At 37.1% G+C, this 24,075-nt stretch overlaps 1 protein-coding gene across 11 annotated transcripts in view; it reads right to left on the bottom strand.

Moving 5' to 3' along the window:
* LOC128855965 (uncharacterized) overlaps positions 1 to 24,075 on the bottom strand; it is a 152,089-nt gene that overhangs the window by 74,007 nt on the left and 54,007 nt on the right. For all 11 annotated transcript variants that reach the window (XR_008453775.1, XR_008453776.1, XM_054091256.1 and 8 more), the window contains exon 2: positions 1,245 to 1,674. Coding sequence is in view for 9 of the 11 variants with exons in the window: in XM_054091256.1 (XP_053947231.1) it covers positions 1,245 to 1,276 (32 nt within the window). In the remaining 2 variants the exon portion in view is untranslated. The remainder of the gene's footprint in view (positions 1 to 1,244; positions 1,675 to 24,075) is intronic.

Genomic DNA, 24,075 nt, shown 5'->3' with positions numbered 1-24,075 from the left:
TTAGCCTTAGAAGTTCTCTCGAGCGCTCCCGAACTACCCGTGACCAGAAGCATTTCACGACTTTGCACGTTTGCACACTAGCTCAGCGCTTGCTGAGTTCATGCGAGGCTAATCTTTCCACGAGAGAACTACAGGTTCTCAAGGGAACTACAAGTCAATTGTCTATCAGTAACCCTGCAAGGCAAATAGAAAATGAATGCAAAATTAAAAACAGGGTTTCCTAATGGAATACTCTATATTTTCGTTGTCGACTTTAGACCCACACCACGACTACCTGTCGCAAAAGCGAGCGCGAAATTAAATTAACTGCCCCTGCCTCAGGTAACTACATACAAGCATAGCTGGATATGTGTGTTTATGTTCGTATTCTGTGCAATGTAAAAAAGAAATGCAATTTGTGCAATTTAGCTTTGCCTTTGCACTCAGCGCCCTTATTCATAAATGTATTGGCTTGTTTTGCATTTTTTGCTATTTTATTTTTAATATGCATTTCACGTAAACACATATATGTATATACATTAAGGTGACTCACCAAAAACAATTGCAGGTTTTTCACTTGACTTATACAATTTTTTATATTTAAGACATTTTAAAACATAAAAAAAAAATTTCGGAAAAATTTTAAGAACTACGTTAGTTGGACCGATTTAAAACCTTCAAAAATGGAGATCTTTTACAAATATTTTTTTATAATTAATTTTAAATAGTTGAGTATAAGAGTTTAAGCTTAAAAAGTCTACATAAGGATTAGATTAACTGGCTAGCCGAAGCCACGCAGAGACCATTTTGGCCCATTGGGGTACCAGATCAGAGTCCTCTTTAGCGAAAATATGCATCACTCAGGATGCGCGTACTATTCGCGAATTTTAGGAGTCGTTCGAGCTCCAGTTCAGGGATAGATTCTAGCCTTTCAAAGCTGTAAGTATCCAGGTAGCATAGTCTAGTTAAGTTACGTAGTTAAGTTACGTAGTTAAGTCTGCATAAAATTGTTTATCAATTTTTTCAATGCCATCAAAATAATGTGAGTTTTGTGGATACTTTCAAATTGGTTTGGTGCTTCCTAAAATATTAACATTTGTGCGAAATATTTTGACGTAGTTCGTTAAATATAAAAATTTTATTGGTCGAATAGAAAATATTTAAAAATTTTTTTTTAAGGCGAGTGTTGCACCTTAATGTCCATACATACAAAGCATTTACAATTATTGCAGTTTTTTATGATTCACTCTTTGCAAATTACTCACCAGTCCCATAATTGGTAGATGCAACCGAACATTTTGTATGAATTTTATGCTGGCACCCACATGCAAAGGTAATGAGATTATTGTGCGTTTGCTGTTTCAATAAAATTTAATTCATTTAATTATCATTTTGTCTGAATTTTATGCACTACATTTATCCTTGGCATATTTCAGTGTAGATATGTATGCTGCACTTTTTTGTTGACGTAATTAGATTTTTCATAATTATAAATTTTACATATTCCATGTCACACCACACTTTAATACAATTTTAAATATTTTTGCATTTTCACTTTAATTTAGTTGAAAATAATGTTTAGTGTTTTTCTTTTTTTTTTTTGCAAGAAAGTGCAAATATGATTTCTGATATGTTTAGTTGGTATTGGCGAGTCATATTTATGTATTTCGTTAGAAATTCCAAGCTGTTTCCAAGCTGCATAAAATTTAGTTTATGAATAAAGATTCATTAGGGGTATTCACTGAGCCTAGTGTATACAATTGTCGAAATACTCAACAATTCGAAAATGTAGATTATTCTAATTTATAAATAATATAACAAATCGTGATTCCAATGTAAAACAGTTGAACACTAATTCTTTTAAGAATTTAACATTTAATAATAAATTAAAAAAAATTTTGTAATAACTTATTTTCCTCCGATCCTTTAACTCAATTGAGCCTTAACCAAACTCTCTTGTTATTGTTGATGTATTAAGACTCGTAAACATTTTTCTTCAACACACTGGAGTATCTGTTAACTTACTATTGCCGACTTAACAGGAAATGTTATGTAAACAGTGATAGCCATGTAACAAATGCATAGCCTAAGGAAAAATTTTATGTAAACAGTGAAAGCCAGATTACAAATATATGACCTAACAGAAAATGTGACATTAACAGTGATAGCTATGCTGCAAATGTATAGCCGGATGTTACACTAACATTGACAGCCGCATTTCACATGCAAACACTTACATGTATATAAGGATGCTTTCAGGCGCCGCCGGAGGCGTGAATATACAAGCAAAGTAAACTAAGTAAAATGTACTAAATAATTTTTTTCTGGTTGAGATTTAGTATAAAAAAGTACTTCTACTTCATTTGTAGTAAAAGTATACGAAATGAGCGGGTAAAGCTCTGATAACCATTATTAGTCAACAAATTCAAAATTTAAAAGAGAAATTCTACAGCAGCTAATTAACTCTAATCAATGTATTTAATGCCTTTCCGCAACTTAACAAAGCTGCTAACTGCAGGTAAGACACCTTTCTGGCCTAGAGACGTGAAAATTGAAGGCGTTGCAAATTGAAGAAAAACATATTTTTTTCAATGACAATAATAAAAAAATTGCTTCCTGATGTAACATATGCCACTAGCGTAACTGATGGGGCTGCTCTGGTACGCCCGAAAAAAAAATTCAGTCGATTATTCATCAGGAGATCTGTCGCTATGGTGGGTAGCAGATTTACAAAAAAAACAAATTTCTCTTCTAGATATTTTTTCTGTTTATTGGGACAACCTAAAAAAAAAAGTATTTTTTTCACGTTCTCGCTCATAAAAAAAATAGAAATATTGATTATAAAATTATAATTCTGCTATTCGCGAGAGCCACAAGTCTACTCAATAATATATGAAAAATAATTCAAATCAATCAGTTCAGTACTTTTTGAGAAATTACCAACGCCAACTCGGAAAAAATAGTTTCGAGAAGAACACAGGTTACGTACTACGAACCGGTGTCGTTTCAAAGCACTGTAATGGCGACCGCCGTGGCCGAACGGGTTGCTTTTGCCTTTCGGTGTCGGCTTGAAACTGTAGGTCCCTCCATTTGTAGAACAACATCAAAACGCACACCACAAATAGGAGGAGAAGCTCGGCCAAACACCCAAAAAAAGGGTGTACGCGCCAATTATATATATATGTATATATAACGCCTAAACTACAACGAATTTCAATATAAAAATTTTCAAGTATATTTTTGAAAGTATGAATTATCATAACATGAAAAAAATAGAGTTTTTCGAAATTCTAGACCAGAAAGGTGCCTTAAATTTTCGGGAGAAATATATTTACTATAACATTTAAACACTGTTTGACTCTGTTTCATATGCCGTTATGTCATTGAGCATACAACCCTGTATTATAATGCGCTTATGCATGGGCTTTATAGTTGCAAAAGCTAGCCAGCGTTGTGAAAATCCATTTGAAATACTTTATTTGTTGTTTCACTACCCAAACGGACTGGAATGTTTTAAAAATTTTCCGAAAAATAGAAGAGAAATATATATTAATATTTAATTATGTAATGTCCTCTAACTGCTTCATGCAGTTACGTCCTTGATTATTTCTACATACGCAAGTATGCATGCGTCGTTGCATGAGTCTCAATTCAGCATTTTAAACCATATAAAATCAAATTTTTTACGTACACATGTGCATATGTATAGGTATACACATATGTGCATGTTATTCACCAACTGCACATTGGATTCACAAAAATTTTAATAAGAAATTCTTGGCGTTTCGCCGTTTCGTTTCCGAAACCACAGCACAAAAGGAATGCCCACATGCACATACATACACACGTACGTACGTACATACGAAAATGTACGCATACATGTACGCACATTGTGCTGACGTCATTACTCAAGCGAAGCTCATCCTTTTCGCTCGTTTTTTCCTCTGCTATGCAGTAAATTGACCTAATTTCTCTGTTTGTGTTTCCAAACTTTTAATATTTTAGTCTTTCTCTTTTATTTCTCTTTAGTTTTTGCTTTTAATTGTAATGAAATAGTTTTACATAAACATTCTTTATTAGCAATCATAGTGTGGTTGAACAATAGCTTGCGGCGAATTAGTTTTTTTGGCAGTACATTTAGAAAAAATTATAACAGCAGATTTTTAAGGATTAAAAATTCCAAATTTCTGGGAAGGAAGTTATGAATTTTTGGCGCGTTGAAAAATATTTTGAAAGCATAAATTTTCCCATTATAATCTGTAATAATTTTTATAAAATGAGAACATTTTTTAATGGATATTTCAACTGATATTTCTTATCCCAATAAAGCAATCCTTACATTAAAGAAAACAAGGAAAATAATATAAACATTATTTGTAGTTAAAAAATTATATTATTGCTAAGCTAGTAATCGATTTTCCTGCACTTGGTCGATTCGCAGGATCAAAGCAGTGGATAACATTTCTTTTTTTTTGATTTCTTGAAATTTGTTGTACATTTTTTTACAAGCTACCTAACTTTGCCGATAAATGACCTCGAATGACTTCGGATGCGCTGCAAGTGAACCTAAGCCCACTTTGGTTGTTGTTGTTGTTGCAATAGCTTAAACATTCCTCATAAATGTTTGAGGTGTGCTGCTACTGCTAAGCCGACGGTCGACCACTCAGCTTTTGTTCATTGCTTCTTTCGAGTTCTTTAGAAATGCGGTTGCGTATACGCCCCAGCTACCAAAAGCAGTCGCATTTTTTCGGTTATCGAATCAAATCCCCTTGTATTTACACGCCACTGTACATAAATTGCGTTCACAGCAAAGCATCAATTATTTTCGGCTGCAAACAAAAATAAACAACTAAACATTTATGCTAAACAGCATATCAGAAGAAATGTAGGCCACCCAAGAAAATTAACACAAAACACATTTGAATTCATGGCAATTCTTCAAGTTCTTCGTTCTTTTCTAGCGAAAAGTTTAGCAAAGTAGAGGAGAACTCAGCAGTCAAAAGAATGCAAATATGAGATTAAAATAGCCTTTTGAACGCCCAGTGACACTAAAAGACATTAAAATGGATTTTGTGCATCATTTGTAAATTTAAAGAATAAATCAGTGAAATGAAAAAGGTCGTAATTTTTAAAAAGCAAGGTTGCTTCCCATTTTCTTCGATTTGCGGTGGAGAATTGATATAAAATTTGTAAAATATTTTATAAATTATAATAATTTATTTACTTATTTATTTCAAACTAAACTACAAATAAAGTCAAAACTACAATAATTAACCGATCCTAATTTAGATTAAGCCAAAGGGAAATCCATAGCATCAGACTTTCGAAGCAAAATAAGTTCTTTCAAGATAGAATCTTGGAGATTTTCGAGTTTTCAAATGGAGATTTAGAGGCATAAATTGCTCTAACTCATTTCAGAAAAAAAAGTTTGATTCCGAATCTTTTATGGATGTTAGAATAAATACATTCAAGGAAATAATAAAAATAAATGCAACCTTGCATGATTGAATGACGATGAACCTAAGCGCAAGGATAAACTACTCAAAACTAGCGATTTTCAGTTGATCAGCGAACATTTAGCAATAATGAGGGAATGAGTTCGATAAAGTTAACCAGATGAAAAAAAAAAGTTTATGAAAGATTTTGGAGCTCATGCTAGTATTTCATTGTTAAGTCTTCTGATGATTTTAGCTTAAAGCGAACAAGGGAAAATTGATATTCGAAAAGGTAGAGTCAAGGAGCACCAGGAGATTTGGTGGCTTCTAAAACACTCAGTCTAAAAAGCCCATTGTATTTATAGCTCTTTAGAGAGGGTAGATAATCAAGGAGGGAAGGAGAAAAGTTTCAGAGAAAGAGATAGGAAAGAATAGAGACAGAGATAGATATGGTTAGTCCTGTGAGAATTTTCCATATTCTTTGGCAAATCTGAAAATATCCTCCAGTTTGAAAGAACGAATATTACTCATTCTCATGACATCGAAACCCAATACTCGTAGCCTTGCTCTAGCAAAGGCAGGACATTCACAGAGAAAGTGCTCAGTGCTATCCGCCTCCTCCAAGCATGACAGGCACACTGGCTCCTCAATGATTCCAATGGTGGTCATATGCTGACCCCATGGGATGTGTCCTGTAATGATACCGACCATCAACCGTACGTTTTTCCTTCCAAGTTTTAGCAGAAAGTTTGAGAGTTTTCTGTTCGGACTTCTCACAAAACACTTTGCAGTTCTGCAGCGTTCTAGACCGGACCATTACTCTTTATGAGATTGCCTACATAATCGCTGATCCAAGTCATGATTCTTGCGGAACTGATTCCGACTATTGGCTCTGTGGGGGAACCGCTGATCTACGGTTGGCCAATTCATCGGCAATTTCGTTTCCTTGAACACCGGAGTGTCCTGGATTGCTCTATTGCTCACCCAATGGAAATCTGACATCAAATTTCCTTCCAAATGAAACTATGGGTATCAGGTCATCTTTAGGTACCAAAAACAGTGGATACTGCTCCGATAGCAACTTAAAGATTTCTCTGTGTCCCGAAGTTCCATCTTCCTGCCAGAAACCATATTTATAGAGTATACACATTGCTTTTTTTTTGCTTCCACTTGTATCTTAAGATCCAGGGGGAGCAAATGAACAACGGAAGTGTAGAGTAAGTGTATGCATCACTAGAATCTGAGCTGAAAGTAAACATATTGTAATTTACGTGGCTATGGAAGAAAGCAATTGTTTCTGTTTTACTCATTTTTCTTATATGCTGAAGACTTAAAAATATGTTCAGTTATGAATATAGTAACACAACTGACGTATGCGGGCTTCAAGCAGATACAGGCAAATTTGTTATGTGGTGTCGAAAATCTCTTTAAATGTCCAAAAGTGCTATCAATTCACCTTTTCCAAAATCCCTATTGTTTTAGAAGAATGTTATTCTTACAGAATCTAAACATTTAGGTGTAAACAACAAAGTTAGTCTTATTTGGATGCCTAGACATTGTGGTATTACAGGGAATGAGTTAGCTGATAAATTGGCTAATTGGCTAAAGAAGGCTCTGTAAGTATGCCAATAGGCTCTGAACCCTTTCTAGGTGTCAATTACGCATCGATTCAACAACGGATTGACGACTTCTTGAGGTCTACCCATAGAGAACGTTGGTCTGAGTTGAACTCGTGCAGAGTAGCCAAGTGCTCTGTGAAAGATGCAAACATAAAAATAGCGACCTTTCTCCTAAAACTCAGCAGAAAGGGCCTGAGAGTGCTGGTGTGTGTAATCACAGGGCACAACGTCTGTGGTCAGCATATGGCTACCATGGGGGTCGTAGACAGCCTGATATGCCTATCCTGTCTTGAGAATGACGACACTGCAAAGCATTTGCTCTGTAGCTGTCCTGCATTTTCCAGAATCAGCTTTAGGATATTGGGTTGCGATATACTGAGTATACATAAAGTTCATACACTTCCTCTTCCGGATCTCTTAAAATTCATCAATAAGTCCAAGAGATTTGTGGGAGAGTGACCTCAAACTATTTTATCCGTCTTACTACCCACTTTTTATCTTTCCTATCTCTATTCTTTCTACTGAAATCTATCCGGATGTAGTACAATGGTATACTGACTGAGTGCTTGGACTTGTCCAACAATCTAACTTCAATGTAAATTATGCTCGTAATGCTCCTATTGAAAGTGCTCTTTGTGATTTTAATGAGAGCTCCAATTCTAACTTCCTAGATTTCTCAGTTTCTAAGAAATAATTTTCTGTACTATCAAATTCTTTTTTTTAGTTAGTTGGATGTAAGTTTGTAAGTGAATTTGTTATATTTTTTCAATATTATTTATGTAGTTTTAGTAATCAGTCGGAAATTTAATTTTCTTGATGGATTGAAAATTATTATTATTATAAATGGCTAATTGTTCACTGTGACTTGAAAATATATATTGCGCAGATATGGAGCCTACTCAAACAGCTTTAGCTTTAATAAATCCTAAAACTGCTGGAGGCTTAATTTCTACCAGGAGGTTTGGATCCATAATCCCGCTTCCGAGGTAAGTTTGCGTCGTGTAGAACATTTTCTGTTGTTTCTTGTGTATCTTTATAGAGTCTACAAGAATCAGTTTCACACCAATTTTTTCATGTGATAATTAATATTAGAATGTGCTGCTAATAGTTCAGAGTAGAGTTGTCTGTCTTTTCTGCTGAGGTAAAGGATTGCCTCTACCTTCATATGTTGTGTATCAATAAACCGTTTGGAATGCCGCTTGCCCATTTGGACTCTAAGTCTCTTTCTTCTCGCTCACGTAGGAAGGCACTGTGGAAGCTCTTATTTATCTCGCAAAGATGTTCAGGACCTACGAAGGCAGTGTTTGCACCCTTTTTCACTAATTTGTCCGCAATTTCAATCCTTTCGTGCTCTCATGTCCCGGTACCCATATCAGAGTCTCAAAGTTTCTTGATGCTAAAGTTTCGAGAATTTTAAAACATTTCCAGTCCAACCTTGATTGGAATCAGAAGCCATCTAGCTATTTTAGAAAATAAATAAATTGATTTGTTGTAATTATCGCGACTGAAATCATGAATCTAAATGATTTACCTAAATACAAATATTATAAATAGTTTATTGCTAAATCAAATGTTTTGTCGTAAAGTACGTAAAATGCAATTATAATTTATTAATAATTAAATAGCGCATTCATCCTATTACAAAACGTTGCCACATATTAAGCTAATTTGTAATGTAAACTTTCATTAAATTTTAGTGACATAATTGGCATATTAATTTATCATAGACAAATTCCCATAAAAATACAAGCCACCCTTGACATAAAGGATTAGAATGACTGCTAATAACATTTTTCACATAATTTTAATATTATTAATATCTGTATGTATGCTCGTTTTTTAGCGCCAGCTTTGCGCCTAACATTGTAAGGTTATTTTCATTTAGCCAGAATAATAGTAAATATTATGATTTGCATTGAAAAATTCCGCCGCTTTACAAAGTGAATGAATTTTCCGCTACGTCAGTACCATAAAATGTCACATTAGTTTGTTGTTGATCTACTGTGGCGCCACGAAATCTTTTGCAATGCTTTGCTTGTCATCAGCATTGGCCCGGCTACACATTGTTGCTGTGCTTGTTTCATGCTGTTCTTTTTTCCCTTCGTTTCAATTTCATTACCCTGAAAGGAGTGCAAGTGAAGCATTTTCTATGGCTTGTCCTGGTTGCGCGTTTGCCAGTTGGCAATTGAATCGTTGCTGCAGCGCCATTAAGAATGCTTTGCAATTTGAAAGCAAATGAAATGTTGCAAGTGACCCAAGCGGCTCGAGCGGCAGGCGGAGAGGTCGTGAATGCTTACAACCAACTCACCAACATAAGCATAAAGTGAAACAAAACAAGAAAGGGGCGCTAAGAAAGCGCTGAAAGGCAAGGAATGCCTGGTGAATGTTTATTTCCGCCGCACGAGGGCTTGCTGAAAGCTTGGCCAAACACTTTGTTGCATAATATTTCGTTTACGAGTGTTTTTGTCTTTTAAGTTGAGTTGTCATAACGATTGCCATTAGGCGGGGTTGGGCAATGCGAATTTCGTAAAATGTTTAGTGTTTTTTAGCTATTTACAAAATTACTTAAAATGTTGCCTTTTTGCTTTTCTTTATTGCTCTACAAAATTCAGGTGCAACTGTTTTATTTATTTTATCATTTCTTTTGACTTTTATTTGCTTTTCTTTCTTTGTTTCAATAGATTCAGTATTTCTGTTCAAGGGTATCTTTGGAGTAAAAATGCGTTCATGAATCAAATGGCCTACAGCGCCATCCAGCGTAGAGCTAACAAAGAAACCAATAAATTTAGTCTTCGTACAAAAAAAGCTCTTACCTCGGCGTTAAGAGATTCAGAACTTGAAATGTCAATACAAAACAGAAATAGTATTGGAATGAAATTGTTTTTCTATTATAATCTGGTACACAATTTCATGGGACTTATTTTTTATACATGATATTGGGTATAGGTCCGCCGTGGCTACGAGTTACATGGCCCATTCGATCAGCCCAATTGTTGGTTACGTTTTCTAATAAGTCTGACCGTATGGCGTCAATGGTGGCTTGAATATTGGCTTCCAATGCTTCAAAAGTTGCTGGTTTGTCAGCATAAGCCAATGACGTTAAATTGCAACTCACTTAGACCGCTTCCGAGCCATTGTGTTACCACAGTAGCAGTTTACCTGCTATTCCACGTTACCATTTTATTTTAAGCGCAAACCCTTTCATCTGGCTGACACTACCGAGTATATCCCTAAAGTCTTCAGTAGTATTCAAAAACGGTGAGCCAAAGTATCTATACCTAGTAGCATGCCATGCAGGACTGTGATAAAGAAGTTGTCTGAAAGACTCTTCTCTCTCCTCATTCTAGCAGCTTAGTCGAAATGGAGTGAATTCAAACTGTGAGTATGTGAACCTTGTGAGAGTGGCCTATGATCAAAACAAAGAACAGAGAGAAGTTTTTTCATGACCGATTAAGTAGCGTCTTTGAGTGTCTGACGTCCCATTTTGGCTAAATTCTTTTCGTAGCGTTACATATTCCGCCTTTTCTTTAAGAGATACCCGGCATTTGCGAGCAGTGATCGCCGTTTGGTTATCAGCATTTTTGCTTAACCAGACAGCTACCACATTAGCGGCTAGAATATCAGCCTGAAATACGCTGCAGTGATTAGGAAAACGAGTCGAAACGTTTACTTTTGGCTTCTTACAGTAAGCGCCAAGGCAAACTTTATCGTCAAGCTTTGAGCCATCTGTAAAGAACCGTACCCAGTTTTTCGAACCAGGTATATTGTTAACCCTCTAACGACTAGCTGAAATTCTAGTACTAAGCAACCTATTAAAGTTCAGTTCACCCAAACAATAGTCAACAAGATTGGTTGGATGCAGCCTGAGTGTTGTGTCCGAGTGTCCAACGCCTACATCGCACCGTTGATTAGTTGCAGGAAGCTGACCAGCAGTGTTACCTGCATTCCATTTACGAACCATTACCTAGCGGAGGTAAGCAGAAAAGAGTATTCAGAGCATCACAGGGTATAGCAGTGGTTAGGGGTAGATTAGATTAGATTTGTGAGGGGTTGGACAAGTCCAGGTGAGGAGACCATTGTACTACATCCGGATAGATTTCAGTAGAAATATAAAGAGAAGATGGTAAGACGGATAAACTAGTCTGAGGTCACTCTTCTACAAATCCCTTGGATTCATTGATGAATTTTAAGAAAGAAGAGGAAGAGTATGAACTTTATCCATACTCAGTATATCGCAACCCAATATCTTAAGTCTGATTCTGGAAAATGCAGGACTGCTACAGAGAAAATGCTCTGCAGTGTCGTCATTCTCAAGACAGGCTGTCTAGGACCCCCATGGCAACCATATGCTGACCACAGGCGTAGTGCCCTGTGATTACACCCACCAGTACTCTCAGTTCCTTTCTGCTGAGTTTAGGGAAAAAGGTCGAAAGGTTAGGGTTACTACAACAAAAGTAAAGTACTTATCGTCCAGGCAATTTTGGAAACCACACGAATTTTGTTGGTTACTTGCCAAGAAGAAAATTTAATCTCATTGTAATTTTTATAAAAACTTCACTTGAATGAAAAAGTAATCGACTGATGAGTCATGATTTATTAATCATGCTGATGAGTATTCTTTAGAGAAGAATAACTGATGCGTCTACGTTTTTAATAACAGTTTTACAAAACCTTGGGAATCTAATTCCAGCTGGGAGATGCTAGAAAATTGGATATTGAAGCTATCAAGTTAGAAAAGAAGAAATATGAGCTCATCGGCTTAAGGCTAGTGCATGATATATCCTTATGTGCAACATTTTCTTTATTTATTTGAAAAATATTCACAACAAAAACAAAGCATCTTCAATGACAACCATCAGTGCAAAGGCCCTGCACAATCACGGAGGAAGAGCAAAGGGGTAAATAAAAGAACAATGGACTATTTAGAAAAGTAAGTGAACATATTGCTGACAGTATTAAAATAAACACATAACAATTACAACAATTACAACAAAAATACGACAATTTGTGCCAACGACAACAGAGATTACGTTGTGGATGTTTCTGATGACATTTAAGTTGCCACAGGCATAAAATAAAATCGGCCATGATGAGAAAACAAATGTCGAAGCAGCAGACAATGTTGACCAAATGATGATTATAATATTGCCGATGATGCTGATGCTGATGATCATCATTTTAATGCTTCAAAATAAAGCTGCTTGTTATGGTGCCGCTCGGGCAAGTAATGAAGTTGTTGGTTAAACGATCATTGTTGCTGTAACTGATTTTGTTGCAGCTTTCTTGTTTCGTTATTGTTCTTTTCCTTTACTACTGCTACTATGTATTCACAAAAGTTGTTGTAAGCTGGAAGAATTGCGGCAAATACTGTTGCAACCGAAAAAGGAGAAGCACTTCGGTCACTCGCCATTGTTGAGCAAATTGTCTGCGAAAATATTGTGGCAACGATTAAATCATAATTGTGTGAGTGTATATCTGTGCGTGCCTGTATGTGTGCGTGCATGTATTTAAGCTGCAGAAAGAACAATTATACTGATGGACGCACTACTTGGAAATAAAAGTAAATGAATAGCTTGGCGAGTAAGAGATTTTCGAAGGAGAGGGAAAATAGGAAATTTTAAAGGCAGAGCCTGCGAAAATGTGCATACAAACGCAAATTTATAGCTATATTAAATATTAATACGCACACACATGCATGCATAGGTACGCAGTTATGTAGTGTATTGACCAAGTTTTCAATTACATTTATTATATGCTTTTAAGCTGCCAAATGTGATTACATACAAACATTGAAAAACAACAGCGTAATTCTATAAACTTTTGAGGTTTGCGCTTTTAATGCTATTTTTTGCCTCTTTCGTTGCTATTTTTTTGTTTGTTTTTTTGTTTTTGGTTTCTTTGTTGCTTTTGTTTTGGTGTTTATTTTTTTGTGTCTTTTCACTACCAAAATATTTTCACTAGGCGTCCAATTTTCCACAGCCTTATAAATAGCGGACTATGATGGCGTGGCGCCACCGAGTGCAACACAAAAAGCAAATCATAAATGTGAAAAATTACCACAGAAAATATTTTCATGCTCCCATTTTCAGCAGGCGTCGACTTGTCATTGCAATACAAACTCAAAATATGTTATCACAAAAATGCACACACACACACCCACAGCGATATATATGTACATATCTATGCTTACACAGATTGTCGCCCCGCAAAGAAAAAAGGACAGCAAAAGAAAGAAATACCGACGAGCAAAAAATTGCCAAAACAAGAAAAAAAAGATGCATTAAAGAGTGTAAAAAGCACAAAAAATCGCTATGTGATGAGTTAATGGTAGCAACAACAACTTCGGATAGTGAAAAATACAGCGAAAAAAAATTAAAAAAAAAAAAATCGAGAATTCAAGAATTCTTGGCCAAGCGCCAAAAATTGGTATTGTATGTGCAAGAAAAAAGAATCGAACAGAAAAGCAATATATAATAAATAAATAGCGAAAATTATGAGCGAAAATTTTCGCATGTAAATATGTACCTACGTGCGTATGCTGCCGCTGTACGGTTCTCAATTGCCCATATGGAGCAGACTGCACGAAAAACACGCAAAGAGGCGAAACAAACGAGAAAGCAATATCAATAAAGCACGAAAAAGACCAGCGCTGAAAAAAGTTTTTGCTTGTAAATATTGCTGAAATTAAATATTTACAATTTACGATTTATTTTCCAAAACGACAAACCACATAAATCGTAATAAATTGAAAGCAGTCAATCGTGCATACAACAATTTGACAGCGGCAATTTCGTTAAAACGCCTATTGGCTGGTATGCGTGCACTCGCCCATCTCCGCATGCATAGTTCACGGAAAAGGAGTTGATACGCTTTAAATCAATTATCTTTAACATATTTTTTGAAGCTTTAAAAGTGAACTTAACATTGAGGATAAGTGAGGTTGCAGAGATATATGGAGATATGCCTTCTACGTTGGTTGGCTTTGCACAGGGACTACTTTGGAATATTGCGTTTGCTGAGCTGTAACTCGATATTTGTATTGAAAAGTTTGGCATTTATTTGCATAAACAGGCTAATAACATTTTCACTTACGAGCTTTATTTGCTCTTTTTACAGTGAGTTGAAAAATTCAACTCGCCCCAAAGATGGAATTAATTCCTGAAAATTTTCCCCAGAGGATTTATTACGATTTTCAACGTGGTGATACTTCGACTTTTGGCGTGCGTTAAAGCACTGCACTTAGCCACTCATATATTAAGTTTCAATGTGGCCGTGAAGGTTGTCAAGAAGATTGCTTCTCATTGGATATGGGATAATTTGACAATCGCCAGAAGAAAATCGCCAAGCAAAACCAGAAGAAATTCAGTACATCTATGACATCGTAGGTTGGTAGGTAGGTGAAATGGTTGAAGTACCACTCTGGTACTCCCCAAGTAGCACTAAAACGCTGTTTTGATACCATTATAAGGCATCCAACAGGCAGATATTTACGGCCAACCAGAGGTCTTGATGTTATGGTGAAGATTAATGGGATTTAGGTTGGCGCCCTACCCCAGGTTGTCGAAGAAAGTAGTTCCCAGTGACCTTAATCGTCTAGCTACTACACCCGGACATTTACTGAAAATGTGCTCAAGAGTCCCCTTCTCTGAAAGTCTCCCACAGCTTCTGCAATGGGGATTAAATATCTTTTTCTCATGTGCTCCAACCGTCCAATAACCGGTTAACACATCCACAAGTTTGAAAATTGAATGGCGTCGAATTCTCAGAACTTTCTGCTTCCTGCGTCTATTGTACTGGGGTCAAAGGGTTTTCGAAATTAGATATGCGTTATGCAATTCGGCTTTAACAACAGTCACGGGGACACCGAAGATCTACTCTCTGAGACCAATTCAATCTCCTTCCTGGCAAGCTCATCAGCAAATTTCATTTGCCTCCTATGTTCTAACGTCCTAAAAACACAGATCAACGAAATGTTAGCTGCGCACATGATATCTTCGTACGTGAAGAATCTTGGATTCATACATATGACTTGGAAGCAAAAAGCAATCAATAGTTTGAGTGTTCCAAGACGAACCTAATCCAACAAAATTTGTTCATGGAAGAAGTATCTCAGAGAAAATGGTCGTCTAATTTTTCGACAAATCTGGTCATATCGCAAATCTACCATACCGTCCAGTGCTGCACTGCACACTACTCCAATAAATATTATGTATTTATAATGACACTTGTTATCATTTTCATGCTTCGAAACGCGCCCTTATTCCCATTTAAAGTAAGTTATACTTACATGCCAAATTAGTACAAAAAAAAATAAAATCTTAAAACCCACACAACTCTATTAATTTTAATTCAATTACAGTCAAATATAGCTCATTCGACGCAAAATTAAATTTACTATAACAGTAGTGTACTAAAAAAATCCTCAATATCGGATAATATCGTAAAAATTATGTCAAAGTTGAAAAAATAGAGAAAAAATAAAGAAAATAAAAAAAGTTCCAAATACTTCCGCCTACAGTCTCGTCAGTTGTCATTTCAGAAAAATTGTCAACACACTGTCAAAAAGGTTTGTTTTTGTTCTTTCGAACTAAAAAACAAAATTCGAAATCGGATGGAAATTGGCGAAGTTAGGAGTGATTCTTCACATCAACCTACTGAAAAACGGTTTTATGGCCATGAAATGAGATTTTGGGGGTGTATTGGAAATTTCTCCTATACCTACAAGTTGTACTAGGTCTCCATAAAAGTATAAAATCAATGTCGCACAATGTAATTTATCATTTTGTGAGAGGACCTAAAAACTTGAACAAATTACCACAAATAGCTGTCCGTGGAATACCCAATTCCATTTGAATGATTAACATAATGGATTTTTTATTATTTCTAATTCAATCAGGCAGTTATTCGATGCCATCTGAGTAAAACTAATTTGCTAGATGAACTGGTCTTCTATGTATGGGCGCCAAGTGTTTCTTTACAAAATTGAAATTATTTGCGCTGCACTTTTGTGTGCGTAGGGGATCAATTTTCTTTTTGTACCCCCGTACACCCGTTTTGGGTGATATGAAAAAGGCAGGGTATTCATTTGTTCAATACTATCATAGTACAAAGTCTGGGCCGTTATCGAGATGAAGGTATTTAGATAAAAAAGGGCGAGGCACCTCCTATTTTTGAGACTTTTACTTGGGTCGTATCTACAGCTTTGGGTTCATTATTTTTATCAAAATTTTGTAACTTTTTATTAACGATCGTTATATGGGAGGTGAGCGTAGTTATAGACCGATTTCACCCACTTTCAATACCAACCTACCTTGAGCAAAAAATTCCAACATGGATTGAAAAATATTAATATTTGTTCGAGTTATCGTGCAAAGGTATGGACAGATGGGCTTCACCGACTGCTCTCACCTTTCTGAGCATTTATCAAAAATCAACGCAATATTTGAGCCCCTAGAGACTTGCACTTTATTATACCAAAATTCAATGATCTATAAAACTGCATACCCGAAATTTTTATGTTGTTCCACGGCTTAAAGTCGACTCCGAATGACAAATGGTTTTTTTATAAGGACTTTTTCATGGAGCTTTGCCATTGCCTGCCGAGAGGTTACCGCCATTAGAAAAATCGTTTTCCACTTTGCTTGAACTAAAAAATCCATCCATGCGATACAGCAATGTAATCTTTACGCACATTTCTCGACCGCTTATCGGAGAAAACGTCAATCAGCTGTTAAGGATTGTTATTAGGTCATGTCACGCAGCGGAGTGACGTCATTTTAAGATCCGCAGAGCTAAGCTGCAAAAATGTAGAAATGACGTGAATTGTACTCGCATGAGTAAATGTGTATGTACAATATATGTATCTAAATATGTATGTAAATATTTATGCATGTAACACTGACCAACTTGGCCGAATGCACGAGCAGTTTTTTGGCATGCGTATGCAGAATATTTCATATTTTTTCATAGCATAAGCGTTGGTTTAAAATGGATTGGGTAAAAAATATTTTCTACGGCACACAATAAACATGAATAAGTACATACACACAACACATACACATACGTACATAATGTACATACATTCCATTACAACTGACATATATCTTTAAGTCTATTGACGTCACAGACGTCACATTCTATTGACGATTTGCTGCATCGAATTTTTCTGTTCAAATTTCCTTTCAAAATTCAAATATTTGTATGTTCTTACGTTTGCTCACCGAACGCACAATATTTGTTTGATTGGCAGTTGCGTAAATTAAATTTGATATTGAATATTTCGCTGACAATTATTTTTATCAAATTATTGCGGTATTCTTGTGAAAACACACAGATGCTAAGATGTTAGCGAAGTGCGACGCAGGTGGCTGGTGGAAAATTTGAAAATATTTCTTTGCACAGAAATTTAATTTTAACCCGCATTAGCTGCCTAGGCAAATGTTTTTCTACAAATACACCCTTTTCAATTTCAATTTTGGTTTTCCGTGGATATTAATGCACATAAATATTTTATTTACCCATATCAATATTGTGTCAACTTTGTTTTGTGTTCTTAATCCACTGTAAGAAGCTAAAAATAGAATTGAATTTTGGGCGGTAAATAACTCAGAACAAAATCAAGCACAGCAGTGCATTAGTGAAGAATCTTAGGTTCATAATTTCATTCAGCCTCTTTCACGTAAAAAATTATTTAAATTATTTCTTAGATGATAAGGTATTTGATGAGAAAAAAACGAACCAAATTTTTTATTCTCCTTTCTCAGCAATGCTTTCGGCTACTGCGTGTCAGATATATGCAATCAGCAGCGTCCGGTCACTAAGGAACGAAGTGGTGAAGGTGGGCGAAGTATTTAGGGTTTCAGAGGATTAGAAATGTTGCCAATAATTCAGAAAATTTAATTTTACTTACTTGTATATGCACGCTATTTTCCGCGTTTATATAAGTTGCTATTTTAATTTATTATTTTTAAGCTCAGCACCTCTTAGACTAAAAGAAAAAAATCAGCTCAATTTTGTTCTAAATATTCTGGCAAATTTTTTCATGATTCAATTGAAAGAAGAAAGGGTCTATTTTATATGAATATTCGACCATTTCCAGATAAAGATCGCAACGCTCCAGCTTTTGTTCAATCGCACAATTGAGCATTGGAATCTCTTAGGATGGCGAGCGATCTGTTGGCCAATCAATGTTAGGAATGTATGTACATATTATGCAGACTAATTGGGCGTGGCCTAGTTATCCGTGCAAAAATATAAATAGTGCTGTATGAATTGCAGTCAGAAGAAGTCAAAAGATGTTTCTGGTTTCTGCATCATTTTTATTATTTCTCTTATAATAAATAATATTGTAAAACATGTTTGATTTTTGGTATTAGGTTGGGTTAGCATAGCCAGGACAAGACACTCAGTGGACCTAAGGTCCATTATGATACCTGCATTAGCTTAAACCACTTAGATCTTTTTAAGAAGGTAGCTGGTCGCTCCAGTGAGACATTTTGCAAATTTCCCAGGTCTTCAATAAAATAATCGCCAAGATATTTGGCATAACTTCTTTGAAGTACAGGACATTCACACAGGAGGTGTTGTATCAACTCAATTTCTTTTTCATCTTCTCAACTCCTGCAGAAATCATTTTGAGGCATACCCATTATACTGGCTGGAAAGTCGATGGTGCAGTGATCCGTTGCAGAATCCAATCAGACATTTCGTCCTTATAAGATCCAGTTTTGGGCAGAGCGCTTTGGAGACCCTGCAGTAAGTAGTCAGCGACCAACTTCTATTGGTTTTCGCGATTACGCTCTAGTCAATCTCAGTACACAGTTCACTTAGAAGAATGCTTATGTCCTCTACCACTCGCTAAAGGTCAAGCTCGGAGCGTTTCCTTGCACACTCATCCGCTCTTTCATTTACCTCCACTCCAAAGTGGCCAGGGACCCAACAAAATGTGGGTTCATGGATAAGCGAGAGGGACCTCCTACATTCTTGAACATATTTTGAATTGATGCAAGCTGAGGCCAGCTGGTAAGGTTTGCCAGTGATAAGTCCATTAGTCTTATCGTTTTTGCTGCTTTGTCCATAGCGTAGATCTCTGCTTGGAAAGCGCTACAACGGTCTCAGATCTATCTTGGGAACCAATAGACTTTTTCGATGCGTCTTGCAAGTGGTACACATAAAGTAGAACTGGTGCATGACCATGCGTGTTTTCCAAGCATGTCTGCTGCTTTAATTCTGAAGCAGATTTTTCCGTTACCTCTTTAAAATATACAATATATGAATGGGTGGAATATGTAAAATCAGTTCCAGCGCCGCCAGAGGCGTCAATCGGAAGTCCTTCAATAGCCCTTTGAATTTACACTTTGAACAGCATTGCAAAGTGATTCATTTCGATAACTCAAAGCGAATCATTTCGCCTCGCGGGCATGCAGCAGCGCTTACGAAAAAGCAAAATAAGCATATGGTGTCTTTGGTGAGCTTGGTCTAGCGCGTTACGTTATGAATCATTGAAGTTGGATAAAGCCAGCCGCAGCTCCTTACTGAGCAAATCGAAGGCGGCAAAGTGATCTGCCAGTAAGACAATAGACAAATAGACTGGTAAACTATACCCAGGACCACTGAAATAGGAAGTCTTAGCCCAAACACTGTACAACCCAGGTATTTCTCTAATCACCTTCAGCTATTTCCAAGGCTAGGTTAGGTGAAGTGGCTGTCTTTCGACGCACCTAAGCCATTTAAAGGCCCACCCTTTGTGATACCACCGGAGTTATCCTATCCTTACTCTACTTGGTCCTCTCTAAATCCTTGTGGGACCTCTAAAAAGCTGGCTACAGGACTAGTTTGAGATAGACAACGGGAATGTTGTCCGGAAAAACGAAACCTCTTCTACACAGAGCAAGGCACCTGCATAGAAGGTGATCGACTGCCTCTTCCTCTTCTATATCCTGACAGCTTCTACAATAGTCATTGGATGGTGCCCCTCATCTACTGACATGTCTTTTTATTAGATAGTTCCTGCTACGATTCTTAGATCTTCCCTACTTAACTTAAGTAGACTCATAGCGCGACCTATATTCCACTCGGGCCACATTTGCCTACTGATAGCGCAGGTGTTTAACTGTTGCCAGTTGGAATTTGCAGCAGTAGTGGTGCGCCTGTCTATTAAAAGTTTACATTTTGCCAGCGACATAGGTAAGCGGATTTTGTTCGGAGAATCCAATCTGGCAAACTCATCTCACCTGTTTTTTGAACGGAAGTTACAAAAATTGTATTGGACTGAGTCAAAACACAAAACAAAAGGGAAACAAGTTTTAGCTGGTTCAAAAATAAGTCGGTGACCATTTGTCAACGAAATCGCGTGACCCTCTATTTTATGCTGCCTCGAATACATTTTTCTAAACTGTAATCAATTGCGCCGTTAGGAAAAATATTTGAATCCACGCGTATATTCTACAAGTTACATTGTTATGCAAGGGCAAACCAACACCCACAAACACACACACACGCGCAAAAAACCTGCCATATTTCATTTCAATGTACTTGTTTGTAGTGGCTAGTTTTCAATGTGTGTGTGTGTTTGTGTGTGACAAGAATAACACATACTCGAGTGTCCTCTGGATAGCTTTTGACGGCACTATTTTTAAATAGCCACGTGCGTGAGTGCTACTGTTTGTGTTTTTGCTTTTGCTTGAAGTTTTATTTTCCTGTTTTGCATGTAGTCCAAGCTGAGCCAACACACACCCACACATGCGCATGTAATTCAACAATATTTTGTGACATATGCATATAAGTTTCTGCCATTTCGCTGTTGCCTTTTCGTTGTGTTGGTTTTGTTTTTCGTTGTTTTTTTGGTCCTTTTTGGTTTGCATGCGCTTTGTGGGTACTGTGGGAAAAAGCGCATGTGGCCAGTTCATTTGTGGCGCACGTTTGCCACCCACTGAACAAAATTTGAAAGCGAATGCCTGTGGTACGTTCACAGTATACGCGCATTCCCGTGCGGGAAAGGGTGATCAATTTAGACCTATCGGATTTTAAATTGAAATAAAGCCACGAAAATTCAAAGTAATTGCGAAATCTTTATTATTTTGTGTACAACCATTCATGACAATTATTTTTTAAAGATAATCACTTCAAAATTTTGACGGCGACTGCGCCGTAATTCGGGCATCCGTAAACACCAATTTTGAATGACTTGCTGGAGGACTTCGGTCGGTATCTCATGAATAACTTGAACAGTTTTGGCCTACAATGCCTCAATCGAAGTAAGTTTGTCCTCAAAGTATTTAGAATTTACACAGACCCCACAAATAAAAGTCCTAAGGTGTGATATCACACGATCTTGGTGGCCAGTGGATTTGAAAGACGAGCGACAAATTCCTCACCAAAACGACGACGCAGTAAATCCATTGTTTCATAGGCTGCATGGCAAGCACCGACGTTTTGTTGGAAACAAATGTTATGGAGATCACGGGCTTCAATTTCTGGAATCATAGCCTTCGCCATTTACTGTCAATTTTGCCTCAGGTGATGATTCCTCCATCCCATAGACGGCACAAAACGGTTATTTTCAATGAACATAATAGCTGTTCTTGAATATGTGCGGATTTCTCTTCACCTCAAATGTCGCAATTTTGTTTATTGACGTAGCCATTAAGCCAAAAATTGGGCTCATCGCGGAACGAAATTCGGCTCCCAAAATGCGGACCTTTGGCGAGTCCAACGACTGAAACTATAACATTTTGGAAAATCAGTCGGCTTCAAATCTTGGACTAGCTGTATTTTATACGCTTTCAAGCCAAGATCTTTGCCAAGTGCCATAAGATAGGCCAATGTTATTGTGATCGACGCAAACTCGATTCTTCCGGGTCTTCGGCAAAACTCTCATTTACAACCGCAATATTATCTTCACTTCGGGCTGTACGTGGTCTACTCGAATTATTCTCAACTCTACCAATGGTTTGTCGATTAGTGCGTTTGGTAGGACGGTTATGTGAGCACGCGATGAATATTTTTCTCAGAACGTCGATTTTCGTAATTCAATTGTGAGATTTGTTAAGTTTTTTGAGGCGTAAGTCTTTCCACGGGAAAATTCCAATGGCCACTGGAAAAATGTATGTATTAGTTTGACAGTATTCACGCGTGATCTGTTAAAAAACCCTATTTAAAAAAGTACCTCCAATCTGATCACCCTTTACTTATGTGGGGATGTATTTCGCATACGATATGAGTCTTCGCATAGCCATCGTTGTTTTTATTATAAGCGCGCGTGCCGCTACATACACACATACACGACATCCAGTGCGTATGTAGTGGTTCACTTACACGCTTTTGTACAACAACTTCCATTTCCCGGTTATTTCCTTGTCGACATAACGAGAGCGACAACAACCGCTGCAAAATATGTAGTTCAACTTTGAAATGCTAAAACAGCTATCAGACAGGCGGCCGACAGGTTGCTCTGTGCACTAGTGCTGCATGCCACATCTGTGCTAAATTCTATTTGAAAATACGTTAGTTTTATGCCACATCAAAGTAAGCAGTTCCAGCACAGCTTTAATTCATACGCTCGCCTCCAGCTCAACGCATTTGCCTTCATGCATTCATTCCTCTGTTCATACGTTCCGTGCCTCGCCTCCTCCATGCGACATTCACATGCGTTTTGTGTCTGTTTCATTTAACTTTCACTGCCGCCGCCATTCTAAGCTGAGTGGCAGCGTAATGAGGTTTGTAATGGAAAGATTTATGCAATGACAACAGCAATGCATGACAACAGTATGCGGCAAGTAAAATGTTAGCAACAACAATTCATGCATACCGCGGCATGCAGATTTAGCTTAGCTCGAGTGCCTCGAAAAGAGGATAAATAAACGAAAAATGGCAGAATTCGAATGCTGGCAGCGTTGCATTCGATTGCGATCGCATCGAAGTTGTAATCCGATTGTACAGCAACACAACTCACACACACACGCATACATATTCGTACATGCATGCATGCCAAGCAGTTGGCGCGCATTTCCACATAAACGCTTACCATATCTTTTCATACACACAGTCACACACCCACATACACCTACATTCTCATATGCACTCATACATGCACGCATGCGAGGGGCGCATATGCAGCTGCCTTTTGACCGATATTCGCTGCGCTAAAATGCATTCGTTTTCGCATTTGCATATGCGAGCTTTACATTCGTTATGGCTTGTAAGTGGGCGTGTTCGCCAATACCTGGCTGGTGCATAAGGCGCGCGCAAATTCGCTGAAATAAATGTATGCATGCAAGTGGCTCGGCTACATGCGTAGGTGAAATTGAATACGCCATCGCTGTTGTCTACTTTTATTTCACTGATCTCTGTTGCATTTGTGCCAATAAATTTGCATTGTATACTTTTCGGCATTTATCTTGTTATAGTCTCGTACCACGCACACACACACGCGCGCGCACTCAAGTATTTATATGTAGATATGCATACAAGCAGCTCAGCGGCTAAGCGCGTTAATCAGTGCAAAACGAAAAGCGCATTGATTGTAGTGGAATTTAATTTCAATAGTGCAGGCACACCCAACCACACGCACGCATACACATTTATTTTCACGCACCGTTTTGTGCGGTACGTAAAAGGATTTTTAATGTACGAATTTCAGGCTGTTATAATTGCAACGGCGTGAGTAATTTGATATCATTCAGTAGTGGAAATAGGTGGAAATTTTAAGAGTGACCAATTTGTAGCCAATTGCTCTGGAATTTGTAGCTATAAATAAGCACTCAGGCGGAATTCCATATTACGTTTTTAAACTTTCTTTGATATCTGAATGGAAAATACCCAGGACGGATTTTCAAACCACATAAATGCATGCGGTTGACTTTTTTAGATGAAATTATGTAAGCACTTTTTCATATAAAATGCCAAGAATAATAAGGCAATGGGAATATTCGATTATATAGTTAAATATGGTATGGGGAAAAACAAATCCAAATTTCTTGCGGAAGCTTGGCTTCTTGGCGATTCAACGACTACTATCAAGTCAGTCAATTTCGATAATTTCT

This window comes from Anastrepha ludens, chromosome 2, assembly GCF_028408465.1.
Source record: "Anastrepha ludens isolate Willacy chromosome 2, idAnaLude1.1, whole genome shotgun sequence".
Lineage (NCBI taxonomy): Eukaryota > Metazoa > Arthropoda > Insecta > Diptera > Tephritidae > Anastrepha > Anastrepha ludens.
The sequence above is the reverse complement of the archived record's forward strand: the minus strand, read 5'-3'. Positions and strand labels throughout refer to the sequence as shown.